Source organism: Caretta caretta, chromosome 6 (assembly GCF_965140235.1).
Source record: "Caretta caretta isolate rCarCar2 chromosome 6, rCarCar1.hap1, whole genome shotgun sequence".
Lineage (NCBI taxonomy): Eukaryota > Metazoa > Chordata > Testudines > Cheloniidae > Caretta > Caretta caretta.
In genome coordinates, this window is record NC_134211.1 from 71,933,306 (window position 1) to 71,950,970 (window position 17,665).

Below are 17,665 nucleotides of genomic sequence, written 5' to 3' on the forward strand. Positions count from 1 at the left end.
GTGATGACCTGCACTGCTTTGTTCTGAATGTGAAATAGGAAATATTTAAGAGCTAGGGAGACCACTCAACTCTGGTACATTCATATATAGTGCCTTTCTTAGAAAATGTCAATGATCTCAAACGGATAGACTGTTCAGATACACTCTTCACCCCTTCTTGGAAGCATACTAAGCTAAGGCACTACTAAGCAAAGGATAAGATCTAAACAGGCTTGTGCCCATGTGCTGTTGTGGTTGGAAGGAAGTGAGATGACAGGGAGTGCTATGCTGACACTCCCCTTTATAGCTACACTCTCAGAATGGAGGGGTAAGAGGTGTGAGTGAGTGTTCTAACAGCACTACTATAAGAATGTTCCCTTATGTAGGCTGCACATCCCATGAATGGAAATATGCAGAGGGCATGCAAACCACCACCACAATTAAAAGGGCCAGTCTAGTTTCATTGACCAAACTGAGTGACATGCAAAATGTAAATAGACAATGTAATGGATGAAAAGTAAATTTTACAATTGGTTTTAGCTTTAATCTAAAAATGAGACTAGTAACCCACCTAATTTTTTTTAAAGGTTTTTATCTTTACTGTATTCCTGCAATTAAGATAGCAAAAATTCAGTGGTGCTGATGAATAGACTGTGCTCATACAAAAAGACAATTATTGTACAGTTTGCAAAAAGAAAAGGAGTACTTGTGGCACCTTAGAGACTAACCAATTTATTTGAGCATGAGCTTTCGTGAGCTACAGCTCACTTCATCGGATGCATACCGTGGAAACTGCAGTAGACATTATATACACACAGAGACCATGAAACAATACCCCCTCCCACCCCACTGTCCTGCTGGTAATAGCTTATCTGGGTAAATGAAACTCAATAGGTAGGAAATGGAAAAATAAGGAACCAATTAATAGTTAGAGATATAAAATTGTTGTCTTAGAGGGAATAATGTCTTTCTATTGAACTCAAAACCTTTTTACCACACAGACTCAAATAAGTACCAGTATTTGTGATATCCAGAATGTGTCTCTTTTAAAACAATAGAAAGCTGCCACTAGTAGATTTATCCAAAAGGTACTCATTGAGGCCCTGATCCTGCTAAGTCTTAAATGTGTGTAAAGTTACACAGGTTCTTCAATCTTTGCAGGATTGAGGCCTGAGAGAACAATGAGCATAGCGGTCGTCTTTGGTTCTTGGCTTGAAATGATTTTACTGATCACCTTCGTATATTTCATAAGTATATACGTATATTTCGTATATATATTTAGTATATTCTTACAATTTAGTCAACCGAATTAAATTAAGTTAGCAACAGATAAAGGTATTTTAAATTTTTACTGAATAGACTACTGGAGTTACAAGAATCTGTAACAGAGTGTATACAATTACATCATTCTATAAAAAGAGACTGTACATATGTGACATGGGATTTTATGCATCAACCCTCATAAAATGCCGTCTCCTTATCAATCAATAGAATTTATATACTAGACAACGATTTAGGTAACATAGGCGAATAGGCACTGAGTCTAGTTTTCCTAACCTTTTCTAAAGCTTGTTTGGTAACTAATCTGATTTATTCCACAATACCAAGCACGGCCACACCTGACAAAGTACCAAGCAATAGCTGCATGTTTCTGCTGCTGAATTGCTTCATTACCTTATACTCCTAAATCTACTGAAGATCTCAAACACCAATGCTTTTAGATCACTGAGTTTGTGCATATGACAGAGGGACAGAATTTGCAGCTTTATCGAGATCTGAGTTTTTGGTGTGTGTATTACACATTTGAACTATACAATCTCTTTTCAAACCACGCAACAGATGAGTACTACTAGCTAAACCAGATTTTTGTGTTTGAAGGCTTCTGGGATATGAAGTATTAACAATCTAGTTTCTGGGGTTGCTTGCAGGCTGTCTTTGAAAAGATCCATTTCAGCGCTCTTATAAGCAAACTTTCTGTTAGACGATTTCTCAGCTCTCCCACCCTGTTGGCTTAATACAGCTCCTTTTAATCTCTTTTCTGTTCTGCTCCTCAGTAACTGTCCATGTTTTTACTCATTCATACTGAGATTATCAGTTGGAAGTCATAAATACATAATACCATACTGGGATTTTCTGCAATATTTGTATGTTGGCAAGCTAATCTTTTCAACATCATTTCACCTGGTTGCAAATACAAGGCTATAACCTTGATAGGTCCTAGAAAGGGTGAAAGCAGCACCTTTTAACTCAGTTGCAACTGCCTAAATTTAGGACCAACTCTTAAACAATAGCTGAGCAGATTCAGAGCACAGAGTCCAAATCAGTTTTCAAGAGGAAGCAACAGCTGCAAGACAACTAGCTCAGCGATATGGTATCGAGACTGTGGCAGTCATGTAGTTTCAAGGACCTTACTAAAGCATCAAAGTTCCAGGAAAGAACAAACATCCTTGTGGTTTTAAATACTGAAGTTATTTTGTACTCTTTCTTAAAGACTTGGCACCAGCTCTTTAAAGCCTTGTTCAAATCCACCAAAGAAGAAAGTTTTGAAGAACAGTTTTTGCCTTGCAATAACAGTTGGAGGTGTTTTGTCTATGTGGATCCGACTTATGGGGCATATATGCTTTAGGCACTCTCGATAGGAATCTTTTGAACTGCAGTGCCTATTGGGGCTGTGCCTGCCTCTGCCTGTCCTTGTGCCCTCCCACTAAGGACATAAAGGGTAGAATGGCTCAAATTTAGTTCCCTCATTAATTCAGAATCACTGCAGAGAGGGACTCTGAAGGAACAGGGATGGAGGGTGGGTCATGGGATCCACACGGACAAAACATCTCAGAGAACCATGATTACTGAGGAGTAAATGTTTTCTTCGGTCTTTGTCTATGTGGATCCCACTTTGGGTGACTAGCTAGCAGTTCCCTAATCAACAAAGGGGTTGAGCTACAATTAGCTAAATATGGACTGCAAAAGTGCTCTCCTGAATTTGGTCGCCAAACTCGTCACCAAATCCAGGGCATAATGCTTGATAAAGGTATGGTCTGAGCTCCAAGTGGCTGCCCTGCAGATCTCTGATACAGGAATATTTCTTCAGCATGCTGCAGAAGCTGACTGGGCTCTCATTGAGGAATAGTTGGGAGCACATTGCAATGCATTGAGTGATCTATTTGAAGAACTGCTAGGAAGGGATGGCTTATCCTTTCACAGCCTTCCCTAATATGGCGAACAGGATGATTTCCTGAATGGCCTTGTCTTGCCTAAGTAATAAAGGAAGGCTCTGGAGGCATCTAAAGGAGCTTGGGTTTTTCCAGGTTTGTGTGTGATTTGGGAAAGAAAATAGGGAGTTTGGTTTGAGTGGAAAAAAAACAAATACTATCTTGGTGAGGAATGTGGTCTCAGCATCATCTTATTCCTGTGGAAGACAGTTTGAAGGGGGGGGTGGGGGGGAGGGAAATTGATGTTTGCCATTAGTACTTGAATTTCACAAACTCTCCTGGCTGAGGCGATAACCATCACGAAGGCAGTTTTGCTTGCAATATGCAGAAGTGCACTTAGAGAAGAGATCAAAGAGGGACTCCATAAAGGCCCAGGAAGAACTACAGTAAGGTTTCAGGATGGGGGAGGTTCCTGAACAGGGAAAGGCATCAACCAATTCTTTTAGAAATTTAAAAAAAAAAGTCAGGTGAGAACACACTGTATACATTTGAATAAGAGGGTGGCAAGATGAAATGGCATCTAAATTGAGGTTGATAGAACTGATGGTGAAGCCTGATAGCTAGAGCTGGAGGACGTAATCCAGAATCTCGGGGATAGAAGCTTGCAATGAGTCAAGACCTTGTGAAGCCCAGGCGGAAAAATCTCTTCCACTTTGATCTGTATCAGGATCTCTCTGGAACAACCCCCCTGTTGTGCTCAGCCAGCCAAATTCTAGGTCATCAGATATAAAGTTTGGGTGAAGAATTTGTCTTTAATTCTGATAGAGTAAATCTTGCAGATTGGGTAGAGAAGTTGGCAGCTGTGTAAAGAAAAGCCAGAATGCACCCAGGAATTACTTTGTGAGAGAACAAACAGCCTAAATGCTCCTCTAACATCAATTCCTTAGTCAGAGATTAGGGCTTCTGCTTCCCTTTGGGCTCTGGCTGATTCCTGCATGCAATATGGTGCAAGTTTATAGTGGACATGTACCTAGGCTGCTCCCTAGGGCTGTCTCCCAACCCAATAGTTCAGGTTCTATGCCTGCTGCATTCCTGCAGTACCAACACATGTCCTTTCCCTGACCCTGTGAAGTCTCCTCAGTAGCATTCCCAACCTCTAAAGGAGAAGAGCTGGCAGCAGGAAGTAAGGGTGGGATTTCCTGCTTACCAACCAGCACAGTGGAAGGGGAAACCTAGCTTCTATCTGTCCAATCTCTAACTAATCAGGGCTCTGCGGGTAGGGCCGGCATTAACAGCACTGCTACAGACATGTGGAGTAAGGATTCAGCATGAGAAATCCACTTGTCATTGCTCTTTCCACCATTGCAAATAATTCCATAGCACTAACCTGTTATGTCAAACACTTATTATATTGCTGAAAGACTTCGGGAAGTATAACAAGAAAGCTATGTGTAAATATATAACTTTATCATTGGCTAGCAAGGTAAACAGAAAAATGCATTAGTTAACTAGAATTTAATATACTACTATTCCAAATGCAATGTTTTGTAGGCTGCTCAAAATTTCTTCATATTGAAGAGTTCCAACTCACCTTCTGGTACTTAGCACAAATTCACTTGGACTATATTCAACCTAGTAAATTCAATAAAGAAAATTTGTTTTTTAGTATTCCACCAATTGGCACAAGTGCCCACACAAGAGCACAACTGTCTGAGGCCAGCTGTATATTTGTGGTATATAAAATCAACTTAATGAACAAGTGAAAATATTAAGATATTTATTGTAAAAGTAAGCTAAGAAGCAGACAATTGCTACGGCTAGACTCTCAGGCAGACAACAACTTACTTTTCTGCAAACAACTCAAAGGAATTTTGCCAATTTTAAGGAATATTTTTGGAGGACCTTTAAAGAGTCAAAAATGTTACTTATTTTCCAATAAACTCAAACATTAGCATTGCTTCCATCAGCCTGTACTTCCTGTGCAAGACCACAGACCACACAGAAGTGTTCAGATTCTGAAATTTTACCACAAATTTACCAGATCCAATGGATGACTTCTGCTTATGCAACCTTTCATCCAAGGGCCTCAAATCAGTTAAGCCTTACATCACATATATGCGCCTTGAGTGTGGCGGGGGAAGAGGAAGAGGAAGAGAGGTATTGTGAAATGAGTGACAGTGTCAATGACTTAGTTAAGATCATACAACGAGTCAGTCAGTGGTAGAAATGGAAATAGACCCAGAATCACTTTGAACACTATTTCACTTTCATGTGCAGCATACAATTCGTAGATGGAGAACCCAACACATTAAAACTCTCCCACGGAGTAGTAGACTAATTTACTTAACTAGGTTAGCATTAAGATGATTCCAACTCAGCTTGGTACTATTTTTTTTATTAGATTTTGAGGTCTTCACCTCACAGAGAAGGGTGGGACAGAACGAGGAATGAAGGGGAATGGTTGTGTCAGATTTACATTGTATGTTATTTTCCTGGGGTTAGGAGTCAACTTTGCAACTCTAGTTGGAGGCCAATGGCATTAGTCACCAGTTTGCACATACTATTGAAGTATTTAGGTGGAAAAAGTTTATTCTTGCTGAGTGTGGCCAGACTGATCCACCTCCAATTCAGAGTCCTGAATCCTTGATTTGGACATTAGCCATTTTCTGCTATCTGATCCACTCAAGATCAAAACACAACTGAGACCTTGGCCTCAGCGCCAGTCAAATGGGTCCTAAGTACTTCCAATCCCCAGGAGTTTGAGGCAGTCACCATAGTACTTTTAACTATTGGTGGTGAAAGACAGAACATGCCGGGATAGGTGCGTCACCAAGACACCACAGATCAACAATAGGGCTGGCTCAAAGCAAGAGAGCACCAGTTTTGCCAGTGATACCTTGGAGGCTGAGCAGGCCTCATACCTGCAAGGGGAGGGGTGGGGGGTGGAGGAGCAGACCCAATGGAGCCAAGTGCCAAAGCAATAGCTGCAATGTCCAGGGAAGAGCAAAACATTTTAAAAGGAAACCTAACCATGAACTATATTAACTTTTAGATCATGGTAGGCCTCATTTTGCTGGGCATTCTACAAACATGATGAGAAGGAAGTGAGGCTGCTTTATAATAATTCATGAATTCTGTATTTTAACTTGGTTAGTGGGATGTTTACTATATGTGAGGCATTTCTTCTATTTCAATGATCCATGAGTGTTTCCGACTGGGATATCAGCTCAAGTTAAAAAATCCCTGGATGGTTGTAAAAGCCACCCAAAGGATAGCTATATGCATCTAGTAAAACCATGAACAATCCCCCAATTAGTCAGAAATGTCACTCAGACTCAGTCCTATGACTCCAGAAACCAAGTCAAATACGTTCCGAAGGCCACTTGGCAGTAAAATTTCACGAGATAGAGTTGCTTACAAAAACATAGGTTTATTACTTAAGCAGTGATTAACAGCATGTGTAGAGAACAGAACAAAAAAACAGGACAAAAGTGGAGGAACTCATGAATGTGCTTTAGGTATTAAAACATACATTTAGCAGTCATACATGAGGCTGGCTGGCATAGAACAGTTTGGTAAAGAAAATGGATAAAACATCTTCTATACATATCTAGTTAATGCACCAGGTTTAAGAGACATCTAGATATTATATAGAACTTGTTAAATGTTTATTATGAGTTAAAGTATTGAAGAAACAGTTGCAACCAATTTCCACGTTTAGCACTGAAGATATATTGCATACCCAGTATTAACAGCAAATTCCCCCGAGATGGGTAAAAAGGGGCGGCTGGTTGCCTTTCTACATGGGATCAGAGGAAGTTCTTCAAGTTGAAAGTTTCTTCCAATTTCGCTAAGGCGCCACAAAACCATTCTTGCACAGAGCTGTTAAACATGCCACTCATTTCCTCTCTTAGTTCCCTCAGCATAGGCACTGTGGACTTACCATCTGCATTCAGAATCCTCCTAAAGAATTTATTCCACAAATCACTGTCAACAGTCCTAAAAACATACAAAACAGTTTTCAATGAGAACAGCATCCACCCAAATGACAGCTCCATCACGATTCCTGCTTCAATTTGGCTCTGCAAGCCCTGTGGAGGCTTGGCAGTCTAAAATAATATTCAGCTCCACTCTCCAATGAGCTTGTGTAAGGAAAAAGTGAGGGGTGCTGTGAAGCTTGTACATGCAGGCTCTTTACCCTTCACAAATGGACTTATGTGCAGGAACTAGACAGAGCCAACCTTAGCATTTCTGTGCATGTTAATGAAACACTTTCACCACCACCTACCCCAACATATCTAACACCTATTTACCATTTTACATAGGGCTAGCCTGAGGATTTTGGAAAAGGTTAGCAAGTAATTCCTTGACGCATCACCAAACTTGGCAGATCCCTTTCATGGAGACAGGCTGGATGTGGATATTGAAGACCCTTAAAATATTCCCCAGCTCTCAGTAACAGGAGCAGCAGAGCCCAGCTAGGTCTCTGTATGATTACCAGCATTTAAAAGAGAGCTTTGCAAGGGACAACTGTCCAAATAAGCTAATGGCTTGGTTGCTGCTAGAAGCCTCCATTCTGCCCATCTACCAGAACAATGTGTGTGCATTCTACGCAGCCAATTGTCTGTGAAACACTAGCTGTCAACTCCCCTATGGGGTAATTTCCCCATATGTAAAATAGATATTAAAAACAAAAACAAAAGGCTGAGTGACTTTACTAAGGCCAAGAAGGATCAGTGTCAGAGCTATAATTCAAATAAAGGAATCCTTTGCTTCTCAGTCTTGTGAGGAAGTATATGTTTTTTATCCCCATGAGTCCCCCACAACATGGTATAAAAATTCAAGGGCCCAGCGGAGGGGGTCAGGGGGGGAGGAGGAGGGAGAGAGAGCAGAGGAATGAACCCCCTGAAAAACTTAGAGCCCCAGTTAAGAACTGCTCTAGAGAATGCTGCCTCATGTGAAGCATTTCTTCCTTCAAGCTAGAAATTACATTGGCTGTTCAAAGGAGACGGCTCAGCTGCAAGCAGCTGGCTAGAAGAGAGTTTACAGCAGCCATATCAGCAGCAGCAGTCTGAACAGCACTATGTCATGCAACTGTGAATTGATATGGGGTCTTCCAAAACAAAAAAATCCATAGGCAGACTGAGCCCAGTAGGTAGGGCTGAGGAGATTAGAAAAAGATCAGTGGCAAACATTCTACCCTAATGATCCATTTAACAGGTTTACATGACAACCAATATCAGCCTAGACATTTCCAGTTTCCCAGAATCCCATAGTGGGAGGACATGGTACACACAATTCTGTGAGATTCATGGGCCCCAGGGATAAGTTCCAGAACTAGAAATGCAATTGAAATATGCTTTTAATAAAAACAGCACCAACTGTGCTTACCATAACGGCAGGAGATTTTAGTATGTTAATAGTCAGTTCAAGGGATTCTTAAAGATGACAGGAGAAGAAATGGTTTCAAGTCTATAACTCCTTATCTAGACAAACACTCTAGCAAAATAATAGATTCCAGCTTTTCCCATACCTTTGTTACCAAATCAAGTCAGCAAGTTAGGAATTCAAGTTGTCTAAGTTTTCAGAGATTTCTACTTTATGTTTCAATCTCATCTTTCCTCCAAATCTAAATTCTGCGTGTGGTCCTGGAATTCCAAACATCTCTGTACTTTGAGAAAGTAGCTCCATCAACTCAACATTTTTATCACCAGTCACTCACCCATTTATTCAGCCCAAAATTTTCTTCATCAAAATAGCTCTCACAGTGAATTTTTAAAAGAGAACTAAACTCTGAGATCTTGCAGGGCCAAGGTATCCAGCATTCACCACAAGCTTTTGTGTAGGTCATTTTCCCCTTTTACTTCCTACTCCCCTACATGCCCAGAGCACTTTTCCAGGAAAGCAATCCTCTAATTATTCCTCTCAAGTAGGTTCTAAAACCACTTATGGCACCTTTGGTAGGCAGGACAGAATAATGCCTTCTTCCTCAAAAAGCCACATGCAACTGGTAAAAAAGCACTAGCATAAGCTCTCTCCTCACAGGAATTACAAGTATCACTACCACAATGCTCCTGACCCATGCTTGAATGGGCACATGGGACCATACTGAACACTAACCAATATCCCTCTGCTGAAACTTACTAAATGGAAGTTTTTCCATCTGTGCAATATCTTCTGAGGGCAAAGGGTCCCTGCAGTGGGAAACTTGTGTTGTCAACAGCAGTCTGCAACCATAGAATGTGTTGAATGGCCCAAATAACCAGAGAAAGACTTACACAGTCTGTATGCAAGAGCAGGACACACTAAAAGCTGAGTCTGCCTTCTTTGGCAGATCCTAATATCCAGACTCACTGCAGATTCCTCACTCCCACACTATGAGCTACACTCCTGAAGGTATGCTGCTGCTACTGATTTAATATTTCATGTTAAAAATATATAGTTATACTAGTATGGTTTACAAAAATATTCCTGTAATTCTTGTTCTTGGAAGATACATAAATGCAACAGAGCACTTGTCCACAAGTCTCTCATGGCAGGTCAGATTTAATTAGCTCAAAGATCTGAACTGCCAGAATGTCTGACAGCAGAGAGCAAAAGTCAACCTGCATCAATGATTCAGTCAGTAACTCCCTTTTGGTTCCTTTTGAAACTAAAACACTCAAAGAAGTGAATTCCTCTCCACCTGAAGGAGCAGTGGGTGGGTAAGTGGCACCCATAGGTCCACAGTATGTCTCTCTCTTCAGAGAACAAGAATTCCAAGTAATAGTCTCATATGAAAACTGGTGCAATAAATTGCCACTCAAGATTAAATAACTTCAGGGGTACAATGTGAAAACACTAAACACAATATATAGGAAAACAGAAGAACTGTTTGAAATGTATCAATCTATTGACAAATCACTACTGTACAACTCAAAGGACAGATTTTTCAATGTACACTAAGAGGCATCACAAACAGAATCTAGGTGGCTAGAGGCAACTCCCAACCTGTGAACAGGTACTGCAGTTCCTGTAGACTAGATATCAATTGGCATGACAATACTGCATCTAAGTAATGGTTGTATAAACATATGCAGAAGCCCAAAACATAACTGATGCAATGAGCAAAGATGTACTTTCAGAACAGAGAAAGTGGGCAGATGAAGGAATAGCAGTCTGCCCACAGAAGTAACTTCTCCAAACTAGTCATTAAAATAATGTCCGGGAGAATGAGATATTAGGAGGGGGAAACTCAGTTCACCAAAATTTGTGGCATACTGGTATGAATGGCTACCTCTAGTCATCTTTGGAGTGCCCTTTGAAGATGCCCAGAAAAGGACACAATCAAGGTATAGCAGAAAAAATCCTTTCTGGATCCATTTTAGTGGAAAAAGTCAAGAATTCCAAGTGGATAGCTGCTTATCAGCAGGATCTGTAGAGGAGATGATAGAATCTAAGGAAAAAGTTAGACTTAGACATCAGGCAATAATTTAAGTGTACACTTCAGTTACAGAAAACATTGTTCTGTTGCTGATTAGTTACAAGCAGTGGCAGTAGGGACATTAAGTCTTCTGCCCACCTGTGCCCAATTCTCATTAACAATTTCTAAAGCAGCAGGGAGATAAGAAAAAAGGGAACAACCATTACTGGTGGCGCTACAGAAACAGAAAAAAAGAAACTTTGGGTCAAGTTGAAATTCAAACCCCAGACAGGAGGAGGTTCAAATAAAGAAGACTCACTGTGAGCTGTGCACTGTGCATGAGGATCTATAGCTCCTCAATGCTGATTAGTTCATCTAATTCTTTGAAGGGTCAGATGGATTAGAATTCCACCAAAGGTCGGAGACCAAACAGTGACAAACTAGATGTTTACAGTATGGGAAACAAACTGTGTGTCTAATAGTAACCAGGCCCAATGTAGGAGGAGCAGGACAAGTCACTGAAGAACACAGACTAAAGAAAAACCATTGTGGACTTTAGTTCAAAATGTTGAGAAATCTCTACTCAGAGACAGTACCTAGGCAGGAAACCATAGCTGCTGCAGAAGATTGGAAGTGACAGCCTGGGACCAGCTCCAATGCCCATAAGACTGAATGGCTGGCTCAGCAAGTTGGAAACTCCCCTGAAGGATTGAAGGCCTTAGCATAAGCTGCCCCTTTCCCAAGACACTTGACTACAGGAGGTGAGGAGGAAAGCAAGTTCTTGCTGCCTGGAAGTTAACAGGTTAGTGTGCAAAGGGGAGCTGCCCATGCAACCTTAATTCTGCCCCTTTTGTGTATGCATGATGCAATCTTTAAATTTAATTATACTATTTCCCGCCCTGACAGGACCCCTGAATCAGTCTCTTTCATCCTGCCCACACTACAGCATAGCACACAGCACAGTGTGAAAAGCTGAAAAATGAAATGATTACAACACAGAATCATGCCCACTTATTAATGTGTAATCCCCTCCTGCCCCCCCCAGCTCCAAATTTGCCTGCTGACTCAGAGGGAGTCTAAGACGGTGTAACTCATATTAAGAGGACAGAAAAGGGGTATAAAATTATGTAACAAATTAGGCCACACTCTAATTTACACATTCTTTCAGCTCTTTGGTGAATAAGTTACTAATGTGTGAGGGAGTCTAAAGTGTAAGGGGGTGTAAATAGATGTAAGGGAGTCAAGAAAGCATCAATGAGTCCATCTAGTTCTATTACAATAAACAAGTCCACTAGATTCGAAACTGAATTCTCAATATAATGTAGCACTGCTGTTACCAACTAATAGCATTGAATTTATGCTCCAGCTTTGACAAAGGCTGCAACACAGAGGTGAGGGAGAAAGCTACAGCTGCCTTTACCTACCCAGAGATTCCTGATGAAACACTTACTTGGAGAAATTCTGACTGATTTTCCAGAGGGAATCTTCTTGATAAACCTGGAGGTGCTCCCCAAACAGCATCAAATGCACTATTTCTGCAATACCAACCAAGTCTACCTGAAACCACAACAATCAGTGTTAGAAAACTGCTTCTGCTGATCTCTGCAGCCATTTCGCCATTCCTCCACATCCATTCAGTACAGCACTAAAGCATTTTTAATAGCAATAGTGCCACTGGAGATGTCCTACAACACCTTCTGTACCCATTAACCCTGTATTGTGGTGTTTGTGAGGATTTTCCAGCAAGCTAAATTAAGCTAATCAAAGGAAAGCAAAGCGAACTACTATAGGAAGCAAAATCCTTGTTTAGCATTTCAGATTGAGACACAGTCTAGCCATTTATAATGAACTCTAACTGTCAGATGAATGTAGGTACACAACTGCCCCAAATTAACAATGCCAGTTTCTTCAGCTAATGTAGAATACACAGGGTCCAGCTGAAGGGTTTTTGTTGAAGAGTTATGGCAGTTGTGAAAGATGTTGCTTAATTAGATAAGATCTATAAACACAGGACACATATCCAACAACATTCAGCTTAAAATATTAACTCTCTCAGTCTCCATCTCGTTTCTTCAGATAAGGAAGACACTTGCCAAGGGGCATTCATAGCAATCACCCTGGGTTAATATGTACTTACCTGATAAGGAAGAGAGCACTTGGCTAGGATCTGTTGTCCATGCTGGGTCTGAGCTATTGGGAAGCTGCTGAGTAAACTCACTCTAGGCTGCAACCTCACATCCAGGCTGTAAGAGAAGTCCACTATCTTCAAAGCAGTGGTAATCTCATTATTAGCAAATGGATCACAGATCCTAAGGAAAGAATTCCAAGGAAACATAAAAGACAAAGAAGCAGTACAATTTCCTTTTATTATCTTGTGCAGCAGGTAAGAATCTTAGCCATGCCAATGGCTCCCTCTAATGGTTAGTTTAGGAATGGCTACTAAAAAAGGCTCACCCTGATAATATTGGCCTCTCCAAGCTTTGCTACAGGGGAAAATTGCTTTACAGAGATAATCCTATCTTGATATATGTGCATCGCAGCTAGAGGGTCTGAAATAAGAGGTGCTGTGACAAGAGGAAAATTTAATATAATGCTTTGAACTTCTTTATCTCATTCTCTCCAAGGATCTCAAAACAATTCAAACATGAATGGGGTATTGTGAAGTTTAATCCATTAGATATATTCTCTGTTTTACAGTTAGAGAGAGACAGACACCGAGAGGTGACAGATTAAGTGATTTATCCAAGCTAACAATATGTAGCAATGCCAGGAATAGAATCCAGATCAAGATCCCTAGTCATTCTATTTCAATACTTTTACATTGTGGGCCTACTTCATAATTATGAGTCCCTTTTCTTTTTAACTTTTAATATTAATGCTGTTGTTTTAGCATTAAAAGGGGATCAGTATTTTCCCTCTAAAATCATGGATTATTCTGTGTTTTATATGCCGACAATATTGTTCTACTATCACAAACATCAGTGGATTGAGGTGTTTATTAAATGTGTTTGGTTTATACTGTCAACAGGAGGGCCTTTCGATAAATTACTCCAAAACTTTAGTCAAAGACTGAGGTTGCACAAATGCAGGATTTATGGGCAATATATTGAACAAGTTAGTTCTTTCCTCTACCTGAGTATCCGGTTCTCATAAAACAAGGGCTGTGAGATAAACATATTCAGGTAGCAAAAGAGAAGTCTTCAAATCAGTGTTACATTTCACCTGGCTCATGAAAACAACTTAATTGCACCAGCCCTTAGAGTGTTTGAGCCTAAGGTATGCGCTCAAATTCTATATGGTGTGGAAATATGGAAATGGAATGATACCACAGGAATAGAAGTGATTCCAAAGAGATTTCTTGGTTCTCTCAAACAACATTCCAGCTGCTCTCATAGAATATCAGGGTTGGAAGGGACCTCAGGAGGTCATCTAGTCCAACCCCCTGCTCAAAGCAGGGCCAATCCCCAGTTTTTACCCCAGATCCCTAAATGGCCCCTCAAGGATTGAACTCACAACCCTGGGTTTAGCAGGCCAATGCTCAAACCATTGAGCTATCCCTCCCTTAGAACAGAGACCTGCATAAATTCTATTCTGTCCAAAGTGCAATACTGTAGTATCAATTTTTGACTTAGTATTTATAGTATGCCAATGTTTGACAAGGCTATGCCTAGAAAAATAGCTCAGAAGGGCTTTTTCAGTAAGTTTCATTGGTTAAAATTCCATCTATTCTCTCTAGGCTTCTCAGAATTGGAAACAATTAGATTTAAATCCCTAATCAAGTTGAGATTAGAGGACATTAATAAGTAGCTAGACACAGCAGTTGTTTCCACTATAGATATGTCAATTTGGTTTCCCCTTGTTAAAAAGACTCACCAGGTACATCAGGTATTTAGAAAGATTTTCCAATAACAAGTTAAGGAAGGCTTTTACGCGCTCTGATTTCCATCTATTGTGACAGGGTCGGGCCAGATGGCTACAGGAGAGTTTTTTTTGTTTATTTGTTTTGTTTTTATGCCAGTAAGATTTTATTTTTCCTATTAATAAAGAAAGATAAAAAGACGACATGCTCGTCAACAAAGACTGGAAATGGTATTGATCATTATCTTAATCAAATGTTCCAAACAGTTATCCTTAATGAAAACAGAGAATAAAAATATAAGTTTAAATAATTGATTTTAAATCCTGTACTTAACTGCCGCTTGCTAGTCAATCTTCTGTAGCTAAGTAAATACAGTAAGAATATAACCTTAAATTATTATACAAAAGACTGTTTCTTTGAGAAACAAGTTCTAATCTACAAAGGCATTGAGAGAAAGCAGATATATTAGCTCCAGGTTAAGTAGGTCCCTTTCCCTTGGGTAAGGTAACAGGGAAGGTTCCAGAACAATTAGGAACTTTCTGGAAACAGATAAGACAGACAGGCTGATTAGAACACCTGCAGCCAATCACGAAGCTGCTAGAATCAATTAAGGCAGGCTAATCAGGGCACTTGGGTTTAAAAAGGAGCTCACTTCAGTTTGTGGTGCGTGTGTGCGGAGCTGGGAGCAAGAGGTACAAGAAGTGAGAGAGAGAGAGAGAGAGAGAAGGCGTACTACTGGAAGACTCAGAAGTACTAGCATTATCAAACAGGAGGAAGGTCCTGTGGTGAGAATAAAGAAGGTGTTGGGAGGAGGCCATGGGGAAGTAGCCCAGGGAGTTGTAGCTGTCACAGGAGTCACTGCAGAAAGCTGCAATCCACAGAGCCTTGGGCTGGAACCCGGATTAGAGGGCGGGCCTGGGTTCCCCCCATCCCTCCAACTCCCTACTTGATACTGGAGGAGTTGAACTGGACTGTGGGTTCCACCAGAGGGGAAGGTCTCTGGCCTGTTCCCCGATCCACTAGGTGGATCAGTGGAGGCTGTGGAGATCGTTCTTCTTCCTTTCCCCATGCTGGCCAGTGATGAGGATAACTGAGTGAATGGCAGATTTGAGCCACGAAAGTGGCCAAACTGAGGGCTGCCGTGAACCTCTGAGGTGAGAAATAAGTGTAGGACCCACCAAAGCAGAGGAGGAACTTTGTCACACTATGCAGACAGCTTACTTAGAAGACACATTACTGGCATTGAGAAATGTAACCCCCTCTTTCCCTGTGGCTCTGGGAAAGTGGAAGACCTACCCCACTGTTATATTGTAATTGCAATTGCCACTTGAAGGTCAAAAAGGCTTTCTGTGTTTTTGTCCTGGATATCTTTTTCCGACGACCGCTCAGAAAATAGAATATTTAAATATTTATTAGGAACTGACAGCATATTTGTGACCTAAGCGATTGCCCTGTTTGCATGGCCAGCCACTAAAATAAGGAAAAGGAAAGAGACAGTGATTATATGGTTTAATTGGTTTGGTTTTTTTTAATTTGCATTTGTGTATTTTAATAAAACTAAATCCAGAATTTTGAAGTTTTATTGTAATATATTGTGGTTTTGCCACATTGGCCTATGGCAATGTTAGTATTAATAAACATGACTAGTAATTATGAGCTCACACACTTATCTTAGTGACTTATCATTTGGAAGTGACAGTGGAGGAGAAAAACCTGGGTGTATTGATTGATCACAGGATGACTGAACCACCAGTGCGATGCATCAGGCGAGGTATTTCCAGTAGAAACAGGGAAGTGTTCGTACCATTATAGAAGGCACTGGTGGGACCTCATCTGGAATACTGTGTGCAGTTCTGGTCTCCCATGTTTAAGAAAGATGAATTTAAACTGAAACAGATGAAGAGAAGGGCTACTAGGATGAGCAGGGGAATGGAAAAACTACCTTATCAGAGGAGACTCAAAGAGCTTGGCTTGTTTAGCCTAACCAAAAGAAGGCTGAGGGGAGATATGATTGCTCTCTATAAATATATCAGAGGGATAAATACCAGGGAGAGAGAGGGGTTATTTAAGTTAAGGGGCAATGTGGACACAAGAACAAATGGATATAAATTGGCCATCAATAAGTTTAGGCTTGAAATTAGGTAAAGGTTTCTAACCATCTGAGGAGTGAAGTTCTGGAACATCCTTGCAAAGGGAGCAGAGAGGGCAAAAACTTAAGTGGCTTCAAGACTCAGCTTGATAAGTTTATGTAGGGGATGGTATGATGAGTCTGCCTACAATGGCATGTAGCTGATCTGCAACTGCTAGCAGCAAATATTTCCAATGGCTGGTGATAAGACACTAGATGGGGAGGTTGTGACACTCTGTACCCCATAGCAACACCCTGGCACCCCCAAATTCATCACTGTTATATAAATTAGGTCATTGAGGTGTCAATGGAAAAGCTATGGTTTGCTAAATATGATTATCCTATTTGTATGCATGTATCATTTTTGTATCTGAAGTTATGAATATTGACTATGTACCTGTATTTCAAATGTGTTCGCTGCTGTGGTAACTCCCACAAGGTAGTTTATATCAGGTCTAGCCAGCATATTGTGAATGGACTAATCAAGTTGACGGCCTATCAGTGAACACAATTGGCCATGGAAGAAGCTTATCCCCACCTGATGGACTTTCCTGTGGATGTTCTAGCCAGAATATGGATAATGGCTAAGGCTACGTTTCAGTCATAGGTATTTTTAGCAAAAGTCATGGACAGGTCACGGGCAGTAAACAAAAATTCATGACCCGTGACCTGTCCATGACTTGTACTATATACCCTTGATTAAAACTTGAGTGCTCTGGGGCAGAGGGTGGCCCAGGGGCACCGTGGGTGCTCTGGGGCAGGGGGCAGCCTGGGGGCGCTGCAGGGGCATGTGGCCCAGGACCTGTGCTGCTGCTGGATGCGGGGGGAGGGGAGCCAGTAGGCTCCCCATCTGGCTCTGCATGGCTCCTGGAATCGGCCAGCATGTCCCTGTGGCCCCTACCTAGGTGGACATGGAGGCGTGGTCAGGGGGCTCTGCATGCTGCCCCCATCCCCGAGCACCCACTCTGCAGCTCCCATTGGCCAGGAACCACGGCCAGTGGGAGCTGTGGGGGCCGTGCCTGCAGGCAGATGCAGCGCGCAGAACTGCCTGGCCATGCCTCTGCCTAGGAGCTGAGGAAAGGATACGTTGATGCTTCTGGGGAGCCCCCCCGAGGAAAGCGCTCCCGAGAGCCCTCGCCCCCTCCTAC

General features: G+C 41.3%; 1 protein-coding gene across 4 annotated transcripts in view; it reads right to left on the minus strand.

Annotated features, from left to right (window-relative positions):
• Positions 1-4,740: 4,740 nt before the first annotated feature.
• Positions 4,741-17,665, minus strand: part of BUB1B (BUB1 mitotic checkpoint serine/threonine kinase B) — a 45,739-nt gene continuing 32,814 nt past the window's right edge. Inside the window, exons 21-24 of one of the 4 annotated variants that reach the window (XM_048852623.2) lie at positions 12,668-12,839; positions 11,981-12,087; positions 7,072-7,127; positions 4,741-4,760 (exon numbers count right to left, since the gene is read on the minus strand). In XM_048852623.2, the coding sequence (XP_048708580.1) occupies positions 4,756-4,760; positions 7,072-7,127; positions 11,981-12,087; positions 12,668-12,839 (340 nt within the window). In that variant the 3' untranslated portion in view covers positions 4,741-4,755. Of the gene's footprint in view, positions 4,761-6,538; positions 7,128-11,980; positions 12,088-12,667; positions 12,840-14,403; positions 14,565-15,684; positions 16,277-17,665 lie in introns of those variants that run through there. The other 3 variants (XM_048852621.2, XR_007357055.2, XM_048852624.2) reach the window with 3 other exon arrangements.